The sequence below is a fragment of the Oryctolagus cuniculus genome, chromosome 11 (assembly GCF_964237555.1).
Source record: "Oryctolagus cuniculus chromosome 11, mOryCun1.1, whole genome shotgun sequence".
Classification (NCBI taxonomy): Eukaryota; Metazoa; Chordata; class Mammalia; order Lagomorpha; family Leporidae; genus Oryctolagus; species Oryctolagus cuniculus.
In genome coordinates, this window is record NC_091442.1 from 57,131,398 (window position 1) to 57,141,654 (window position 10,257).

General features: G+C 59.7%; 1 protein-coding gene across 7 annotated transcripts; it reads right to left on the reverse strand.

Annotated features, from left to right (window-relative positions):
- Positions 1-1,916: 1,916 nt before the first annotated feature.
- SMUG1 (single-strand-selective monofunctional uracil-DNA glycosylase 1) lies at positions 1,917-8,602 on the reverse strand. 7 transcript variants are annotated; one of them, XM_051845606.2, is made up of 5 exons: positions 8,475-8,602; positions 6,028-6,339; positions 5,538-5,684; positions 4,088-5,416; positions 1,917-3,180 (listed from the first exon to the last, which is right to left on the reverse strand). In XM_051845606.2, exons 4-5 carry the CDS (start codon positions 4,415-4,417, stop codon positions 2,653-2,655), a joined length of 858 nt encoding a protein of 285 aa, XP_051701566.1. In that variant the 5' UTR covers positions 4,418-5,416; positions 5,538-5,684; positions 6,028-6,339; positions 8,475-8,602; the 3' UTR covers positions 1,917-2,652. The 7 variants fall into 7 exon arrangements, with proteins under 7 accessions (XP_051701566.1, XP_051701569.1, XP_008254780.1 ...); XM_051845609.2 differs by lacking the exon at positions 8,475-8,602 and having other exon boundaries at positions 4,088-4,389; positions 5,062-5,416; positions 6,028-8,467; XM_008256558.4 differs by lacking the exon at positions 5,538-5,684 and having other exon boundaries at positions 4,088-4,389.
- Positions 8,603-10,257: the final 1,655 nt, after the last annotated feature.

Below are 10,257 nucleotides of genomic sequence, written 5' to 3' on the forward strand. Positions count from 1 at the left end.
GGGGGGGGGTGGTGGAAGGGGGTGAACGTTTAACACTTGGTGGGAGGAGGTGGATCCGAGAGACCCTCCCCCTCCTCGTGGGGCTGAGCCCAGTCTCCGGCCCCCTCCCCCTGGAGTTCAGGCTGACACCCAACTCCTCTGTCGCCTGGTCTTTCTCACATCAGCCTCCGTCCTGAGCCGAAGCAAAGCCAAGTGTGAGCTCAGGTGTGGCCTGCAGTCGGATCTCAGCCGAAATCCAGGTGTGGCTCGAGGGCTCCCTCCAACCCCCGAATAATCCAGACATTGCCACCACCTGAGAAATCCCAAAGACTGAGGGCTCCCTCTCAGGAACTAAGAACAAAACCCACATTCTTTATTGAGGTGTGACAGCAGGAAGGTCTTACTAAAAACCTAAGTGACTCTGGAAACTGGGGACGACCCATGTCCTGGAGACAGGGAATACACTGTGTGTTCTTCATGTATGTGGTCTCACCACCTGCTCTGCTCCCACCTCACCCACCTCACCCAGCCCTTACCAAAGGAGAATCCAACCAACCACTCAGCAGGCATAAGAGAAAGGGATCGGAGCAGGTGAAGCCTGTGGTGAAGACTCTGGCTCCTGACCTCAGTGTGGACGCTGGGAGGCAGCAGTGATGGCTCGAGCAATTGGGTTCCTGCCACCCAAGTATTCCCAGCTCCCAGCTTTGACCCAGCTCTGGCCACTGCAGCCACCTGAGGCGTGAACCACACAGTGTGTGTCACGGAGACAGGAAACGTGAGCGCTGTGGCACAGACGTTTAAGCTGCCACGTGGGAGACCTGCATGCAATCCTGGACTGTCAGTTCAAGTCCCACTCCTCATCCAGCTTCCTCCCGAAGCACCCTGGGAGGCAGCAGGTGATGGCTCAAGTGCTGGGCCCCTGTCACTCATGTGGGAGACCCACACTGAATTCCGGGCTCCTGGCTTTGGTCTGACCCGGCCCTGGCCATTGTGGGCATTTTGAGAGTGAACCAAAATGCCTTGCTCTCTTTCCATTGTTTTTGCCTTTCAAGTAGTAAAAATAAACATTTCCTCGAAAAAGGAGACAAATTGGGGCCAGTGTTGTGATGTAGCAGGTAAAGCCACCTCCTGCAATGCCGGCATCCCATACAGGTGCTGGTTCAACTCCCACCTGGTCCACTTCCAATCCAGCTCCCTGCAAATGACCTGGGAAAGCAGAAGATGGCCCATGACACCCAAATGCCAGACCCAGAAAAAACTCCTGGTTCAGCCCTGACTGCTGCAGCCATTGGAGAGCGGGTGGAGGGTCTCTTGCTCTGTAACTCTTTCAAATAAATAAATAGATCCTTTTTTAAAAAAAAAATTTAGGGACCAGCACTGTGGTCTGCAGCACTGTTGTCCCATATAGGCACTGGTTTGAGTCCTGGCTGCTTCACTTGTGATCCAGCTCCCTGCTAATGCACCTGGGAAAGCAGCAGAGGATGGCCAAGTCCTTGGGCCCCTGCACCTACGTGGGAGACCTGGAAGAAGCTCCTGGCTCCTGGCTTGAATGGCTCAGCTCCAGCTGTTGCAGCCATTTGGAGAGTGAACCAGTGGATCAAAGTCCTCTCTCTCTCCCCCCTCCCTCCCTTTGTAATTCAAATAAATAAAATCTTTAAAAAAATAAACTTGATAAAAAGATTAGTAAGTTTGACAATATTTAAAAAAATCAGGAGACAAAAACTTAGACACCAGGCTCTTACCCATTCCATGAGCTGTTCCCTACACACCCCAAGAACAAACCATGGACAGGACCTTAACGGAGGCCGTATAGCTTTGGTGTGGCAATTAGTGACCTGTTATGCAAGCGAATCCACTGCAAACAGCCAAGGGCTGGGAGCTCTACACGATACACACGAGAGGGGACTGGGAAGGGGGAGGCAAGGACCGAGACCAGAGAGTTTAGGAGCTTTTAATGCTTCGAAGAAGTATCACAGGCTGAGATGTCATCAACTCACTGCGCCCCGTCTGGCAGAGCGAGCCCCTGGCCCTCACCCAGGGTCTTGGGGGCGGACAGGGGCTTCTCAGGGGGTGCAGGGCAGCGAGCCCCCCGCCCCCCGCGTGCCAGCCTGTGCCAGGTTAAGCCTCAGGCCCGCCCAGGAGGCAGCATCCCCCCCATTACGGGCGAAGCTCCTGAGGCGTGCACAGTTTCATCCATTTGTCCGTGATCAAGTTCCCGAGGTCCCAAAGCTGGGAGGGAACCCCAAGTCTTCTGACTTTCCCACCCTGTCCCCACGATGAATTCTCCCTCCAACCCAGGCCCTCAGCATCCCGTGCCTTGTCCTGTCCTGGTGAGGAGGGAGCAAATGCCACCTTGGGCGTCACCGTTGGCAGAGGACGCCCAGGCAACGAGGAGGTAGTCTGCAGGCGCCACGCAGAGCGGGCTGGCTCCCTGCGAGGGGCGAGGCCAGAGACAGAGGCAGCGCTCACAGGAAGTGAATCGGGCACGTGGAGAGTGTAGTGTCGAAACACCCGCCGCACGGCAGCAATGGTTCAAGAGTCCAAGGGACCCGTGTGCGGGCAACAGGAAGTGCAGAAGACTGTGCCGCTCCGGCCCAAGTGCAGCCAGCCTCCTGCGGGTACAAAAGCCACCCGGGGACCTCGAACGCATCCCACGCCAGGCCCCGGGGGCACTCACGCACTCAGCAGTGGCAGCAGCCCCAACTCCCTGAGCCTCTCCCTGGCCACTGCCTCCCAGCCCTTGTTCGCCTGCGGGTTACGGGGAGAGGGGTGCAGGAGCCCCTCCACCTGGACCTCTGGCGTCAGGCCGGCCAGGGCCCGGCGCGCCCGCTGCTCCGCCAGCCGCCCCACCCCCACCACCAGCCGCACCCCCAGCAGCTGCACCTGCCGGCAGAGGGCCCCGTCGCAGATGCCGAGAAGCTGTTCGCGCTGCTTGGCGGGCAGCTCGGCAGGGGTGAGGTTGCGCCCGCTGGGAGCCAGGAAGAGCAGGGGGCACAGGTTGTGGACGAAACAGTGACGGAAGAAGACCTCGGGCTGTCCGCAGAGGTTCCGGAAAAAACCCCAGAACCGGGCGCCGCTCACCTCTGACTGCGGGCACTCCAGCCCCAGCACGGGGCGCTTAGGGTGCTCCTGGGGCGGGCTCAGCACAGGCCCCCCGACGCCCAGCCAGTCCCGGACCACGCTCACTTCCCCGAAGGGTACCTGTGGGGAAGGAGAGAGCCATGAGGGGCTTCCAATCGGAGCCCTGACGCCTGGTCAGGACCACCCAGCCCCTTTCTGCCTCCCCCAAGGACCCTGGATACCCCCACCTTCGCCACAGGCCCGAGACAAGGACTCCGGGCCCGGCTTTGGTCCTGTCCACCTCTCTCCCCTTCTCCACCGTGGACTGTGCCTCCACCCGCTGCTGGCCTCTGGGGTCGGGCATCCGGCCCTCTACAGGGCTACAAGGCTAGTGCTGGGGACAGACCGATGGCCCGAGAGCAGAAGGCGGCCAGGGTTAAAGGAGGCGCAAGGACAAGGCTGACCACTGCTCTCCAGGTGCCCTCCCAGCCCTAGCCCTCGGGCTGTCATCTCCATCGATCAGCATCGATCACCTTTCATCACCCAGTTGGGGTCAATAAAAGCGATTGAGCCTCCTGCCCTGAAGCCTCTTCCCCTCCCCCACCCGCCAGGCACCCCACCGAGGGGCAGTCACTCATCCTGAGCAGGGAGGAGGAAGCGGGCCCTGGAGTGGGCACTGCTCCAGACCTCTCCTGGGCAGGGCACCGAGCCCAGGCTGCAGGATGCCCTGCGAGGACCCCGACGGCGCTCCAGGGACAGGGGAGATCCGGCGAGGCACGCTCAGGATGGGGCTAGCGGAAGGAAGGGCTCTCAGAGGCCATTAGCGGCCAGCTCACAGGGGAAACGGAACTCTCATTAATGCGCTCAGTTAAGTCCAGGCAGGGAGGCTGGGGAGCATCCGAGACCACCGGAGCCAGTGTGTGTGCGGGGAGGGACGGGGCGGGGCACCCACACACGGCCACAGCTATGCCCCCCCTGGCTCACGCACACGCGCACGACGCCCACCCTGCAGTCTCCCAGCCCAGCACAGGGAAGCCAGGCCCCTCACCCCAGTCTGGGCCATGCCAAAAGGCCCCGGGTTCATGCCCAGGAAGAGCACTTCCTTGGGGCCCTGGCAGTAGCGAGTCACATAGCTCCGATGTGGCTCCCACGCGTACTCCACGGGATTGTAGATGATGCCCACGGGCTCCGAAAACTGCAGCTGGCTCAGCTCAGCATTGAGCCGAAGCTCCTCCTCCAGGAAGCCCTCAGCCAAGCTCCGAGGGCAGGGCTGGGACTGCATCGGGGCACCTGCAGGCTCCTGGAGGGAGCCAAGTGGGGTGATCTGGGGCACAGCCATGCTGCTGTCACCTGGAAAAGAGATGGACAGGGGCCCCATTAGCTCTCAGCCCCGAAGTGTGTGCAGTGGTGTTGGGGGTCTCTCTGTGCTGGCCATGCCCCCTCTGCTATCCCCAGGCTCAGGACAGAGCCCAAGAGGGCATGTTAGTCATCACCAAGCCCCACAAAGGTCTGAGCGCATCTCGGGCCTAGGTAACGAAGACCCCGCCCCTCCCCACTGCCTTCTTCCTCTTCTTCTGCCACCTGGTGAGAATAAACCACGCCTCCTCTGCAGCAGGCACAGGTCTGAGCCTTGTTCCCGGGCCACCGTAGGAACAACGTAGGTTTTCAAGCCGCCTTTCGGCACCTGTACCGTCACTCGTAATGAAGCAAACCCAGCCGTATGCGTCCTGGGGACCACTGGGCTGCAGAACGGGACGCAGGTGCACAGCCACAGCCCGGGGACCGGGGAGGGCTATGACAATCGCTTCCAGGTGGCGGGCAATTGCTCGACACCAGGTACAGCTCATTGAGCCTCCTAACAACCCTGGGAGGTGGGCGTAATCGCTCCCTCGTGACGGGGGAGGGGGCCGAGGCTCAGCGAGATCAAGCAACTTGCCCAGGGTGTCACAGGCAGCGAGCAGAGAGCTGGGATATAAACCCAAACAGACACAGGCTATACTCGCACCACGCACGCCATCTTACCGTAGACCAGGGGCAGGGACCCGCCTTTCTTCCAGGGGCCATTTGGATCTTTATAACACCACCCACGGGCCACGCGAAATTCTCTACTTGGAAGCCAGCCTGCTCTAGACTTAACAGCATGTCAAGCCCAGCCTGCGGCTGCCTCAGCAGGACCAGGCCAGGTGATGCTGTGGGTCTTCCACTGCCCCGCGTCGGACGCTGTGACGAGCCGGCCTGCCCTCTCTCCCACCTCCACGCGCCCTGAGTGCTGAGCAGGGTTAACAGGCGCAGAACAGACTCTGAGCAGCTGTGTGACCACGGCCGGAGACGCAGGCTCCCCGTGAACAACTCAGGATACAACATCCACTCGCTAATGCTGATACAGGGATGGAATATGGCATGAGAGGAGGCGGGGGGGGGGGGGGGGGTGCGGCACAACAGCTGCCTCTGGAAACACCAAGACCGCTCCTCCTCCCACGCAAACCCAGAGCGCCAACCTGACCACTCCACTCGCACTTCAGGACCTTCCTAGGGACCGGCGCTGTGGCGCAGTGGGTTAAGCCATCACCTGTGGCACCGGCATCCCACAGGGGCGCTAGTTTGAGTCCAGCTGCTCCACTTCTGATCCAACTCTCTGCTATGGCCTGGGAAAGCAGTAGAAGATGGCCCAAGTCCTTGGGCCCCTGCACCCACGTGGAAGACCCAGAAGAAGCTCCCGGCTCCTGCCTTCAGACTGGCTCAGCTCCAGGTGTCATGGCCACCTGGGGAGTGAACTAGCGGATGGAAGACCGCCCCCCCGCCCCCGCATCTCCCTCAAGTAAATAAACAAATCTTAAAAAAAAAAAAGACCTTTCTTAACCCACCTCCCAAAACTCTCCACGTGCCACTTCTACAAAGCCCCTGAAACGCCCCTCTTGAGGACCCCAGCTGACAGGCGGCCTGTTACCCGGCCCGGGCCGCCCCGCCTCCCCGGACATCGGTGCCTACCCATGCTTCAGGGTGCAGTCCGGCCCGTCCTCTCGAGGGCAGGCATCCCGGCGCAGCCTGCGTGTCCCGCGGCCAGCTCCGGTCCCGTCTCTTCACCTTGGATCAACGCAGTCTCCTGCTCGCGTGCATCCTAGGAGGCAGCCGAGGACGGCCGGAGGGGACGCCACCCACGTGGGAGACCAGGACACAACGCCGTGCTAGGCTCCGGGCTTCGGCCTGGCCCAGCCCTTTGGGGAGTGGCTGCTGTGGGCATCTGGGGGGTAAGCCAGGGGATGCAGGATCTCTCTCTCACCCTCTCTCTGTTGCTCTGCCCTTCAAGTAGATGAAAATAAATAAACTTTTTAATCACACAGCTGTCTTCATTTTTTAAAATCCCTTTGATAAAGTGGCTCCTCCACAACACTGCAGCTCCACCCCACAAACAAGGCGGTCCCGTGGGAGGCGTCCGTACTGTATTTATTTATTTATTTATTTATTTAGAGATGGCGAGCCGGAGCTCCCATCTGCGGGTTCACTCCCCAGATGCCCACAACGGCCAGGGCCGGGCCAGGGCAGAAGCAGGAGCACAGTCCAGGTCTCTCTCCTGGGGGGCAGGAACCTACTTATTCCGACCATCCCAGGATGTGCTTTAGCAAAAGCCAGAAGTGGGAAGCAAACCAGAGGCACCCCTATGTGGAGCACAGCTGTCTTAACTGCTAGGCCCTAGGATGCCAAACTCACTTCCTCGGCTAATTCTCACGGTGGGTGAAGGCTGAGCCCATCACAGATCCCCCCCACCCCAGTCAGTGGCTGCGCTGAGTACGGCAGGGGCCAGCACCTATCCAATTTCCCTTCAGAACTCCAAGGTCCCAGCTCTCAACTGATACTCAGCAAGTATCTATTCAGCCTTATCCGTGCCTTTGTTTTCAGTCTCCCTGCAAAGTACTTTCTGGGGTCAGCGCTGCGGGGCAGCCAGTTAAGCCACCACTTGCAATGCTGGCATCCCACCTGGGAGTGCTGGTTTGAGTTCTGGCCACTCCACTGCCCATCCAGCTCCCTGCTAATGTGCCTGGGAGGGCAGCGGAAGATGGCCCACGTGCTTGGGCCCCTGCCACCCCTGCAGGATACCCAGATGGAGTTCCAAGGCTCCTGCCTTTGCCTGGCCCAGCCCCAGCTGTTGCAGCCATTTGAGAAGTGAGCCAGTGGAAAGATCATTCATTCTTTTCCTTTCAAATAAATAAGGCAATATTTAAAACTACTTCCTACCAAGGAGCCACTCCTGATGGCCTCCCTGCACTTGTATCTATATTCTGAGGCCACTCGATCCTCAGCTGCCCACTCTGCACACTTGGCATTGAGGACTTCCCAGGCTCTGGGTGTGACCGCATCACTGCTGCTCTTCCCTCCTCACCCCAGCCCAGGTCCAGGGCCATCTCTTCCCCCTTCACCCCTCAACCTGGTCTCTGACTCTAGCCCACAGGGAGCGGGAGACAAAATAGAGGGACCAGAGGCCGAACACACAAGTCCTTCCACGGCTGACGTCAGCAGTCTCTAACCGGTCTGTCCGGGCAGCTACCCAGGAGCAGTTGTGGCAAACATTCCACGGGGACCCTGCTTTGCAACTCCTCAGGCAGCACCACTCGCGGGCCGGCTGCTGCGGCGCTGGGGCCTCTCGGAACCCCAGGCTGGGTCCACGCCTGACTCGTGCGCTGCACACAGCAAGGCTGCAGTCTGCTTTTTCGTGTCCGGGGTTCCTAAGCCTGATCCACAGCAACCACCATAGGCTAACAGTAGGCTACAACGGACTTGAAACCTAGCCCCCGGTTCACTTCTAGGAGGGCTCGCTGGAGAACTCGCCTCTCCGTGGGAAGCACACATTCCTTCGACCTCCCGCTAGCTGTTGATTCGTCTGTTTCTATATTTACGAGTCTCTCCGTGGGAAAGAGAGCCAGTTCCAGGAAGCTGGAACTTCTACCCAAAGTCGCCAAGGGCCAGAGGCTTAGGAGATGGCGCTGTTTTAGAAAACGTGATGTCGCACGACACTAAGTGCAGAGGTAGCAGGGAGGGTCCCGGGGACAAGAAAACAGAGGAAGCGAAGAAGCGACCGAAGACTGTCCACTGCACTGTCCCCTGGAGGCACGCTGGAACCCCACAGGGCCAACAAAATACGTAAAATAACTATAGGGTACGGACTCAAATGTCCCATTTCACCCCTCGTCCGAGGCGGCCGACGACTAAGGCACCGCACGCAACTTCTGCCAGCGCCCGCGGGCTCCGCCCGACGGGAGAGCCTCGATCCCGCAGGCCTGCTGGGTGGCTTCGAGGGCTCGGCTCTTCCTGCACCCAAGCTGGCCCCAGACGGAGCGCAGGACATCCTGAGTCGCCGCTCCGCTCCAGCCCGGGGGCCCTGAAAGCCTCCAGCCTGCCCCCCAGAATCGCAGGTTCCCCGCCACCTCCTACTTCCTCACCTGGTCCAGCAACCCATCCGGTTTCCGGTTCCTTTCCCCGCCCCCGGCGCGAAGGGCTGTGGGAATCGTAGTTAACTTTATTTAGGAAAGGGGATTGGCGTACCCGTGGCTACTTCCGCCGGAAATGCTCAAACCTCCGGAAGCTACGCTAAGTCGGCTGTAAGGCACGCTGGGACTTGTAGTTTTCCCTTTCCATCAGGGCACGATCCGCAGGTCTTGAGACCAAGTCAGGTTCTTCAAAGAACCTACGGGAGATCCTGGTTTCCAGCACTAAATGGCATCGTCCGGCACTAAAGTTCAGTCACCACACTTCCGAAAGGATGTTCTAACTTCAGCCATCCACAGTTCCTCACTCACCATCCTTTCAAACCCCCCTCCTCCAACACTCTGTCACACTCGGAGGCCAACACTGCACCTGCCAGTCTGTTCCCCTCAGCAGCCTGTCCCAAGGCCAATGTCCAGAACGGTTCTAGTCCAGGTTTGTTCTTGTTCTCTCTCTGGATCTGTTTCTGTATCGATTTCCATCGAGGGGAAACCTCCTGAGGCCAGCTGCCCTCTAGATTCCTCCCACCCTCGACACGCACAGCTGAGCACAGCCAGGACTCTGAACACAGGAGCCAAGTCTCTGCAGGTGATGGGGAAGGGGACCAGTGAGCCCGGAACGGCAAGAGGCGAGAAAGTAAGGATGCTGCCCCTCCCCAGCTTCCTCTGGTTTCCTAGCAACAGACCAGACGTGGTGGGTGGAGCAGGAGCTTCGGGGAGCTTTGAGCAGTGACCCTCGGTCCCCCATTTCTGCCTTGCGTCCCGGGACAAAACTCGGGACGAGGGGGATCATCACGGTGGCGTCATCTCATTGCTCCACGTGCTCTCCGCTGCCCTGGCCACTCGCTAGCCCAGCACTTAGGTTTATTACCCTGGCAGCCCCTCCACACTCCAAGTCGGCCTCTGGCAGAATAATAATGACCGAAATGAGTGACAGACAGAGACCCCACACACACCCAGGATCCCCGCCCCCGAAATCCCACTTCCTGGAAGAACTGGATAACTGTTTCCCTGTAAGCCCATCTTCTCAAGGGAGCTCAGAGCAAGATCGTCCAGAAATAAGGGGCAGAGGCTGAAGAGTGGGGTCACCTGGCCTTTGGAGGTGCCCTGCACAACCAACCAGCCTGCTTCTTGGGCGGAGCCCAGGCAGGAAGGGGTTAACCGGCTCACTTGTTTTCCTTTGGTTTCCGCGAACAGCCAGGGCTGTGTTGGGCCGTGAGCGCCATCTATGGGCGTCTGGCGGTCCCAGCTCTGACTTGCAGCTCACTTGGGCTTCTGGGGAGGTTTGCGTCCCTTCCTGGTCTGCAGAACCCTGGAGTCGGGGCCGGCTGGTCTAAGGCTGGGCCTCCAACTACAGGAAACAAAGAGTGGGAATGGGAGGAGACGGGTCCCGCGTCCCCCCTGCCCTAGACACCAGGTATCGGTCTGCTCAGCTCGGGACATGCTGGTCTGGGGCAGCTGGGAGGGGGCTCTGGTGGTGAGCTCTCAGCAGTCACCTCTGCCAGCTCCACTCTGCTGCACCCGCTCGCAGTCCTCCCAGCAGACCCTGAGAGAGCACTGAGCGGCGGGCATTTGGCCTAGCAATGGTTAAGACACCAGTGTCCCACATCAGAGGGCGCGGGTTCAATACCTGGCTCTGGCTCCTGTCTCCGGCTTCCTGCTCATGCCGACTCAGGGAGGCAGCAGGTGGTTGTGCCAGGAGTTGGGTTCCCGCTACCCACTCAGGAGACCTGAATTGGTT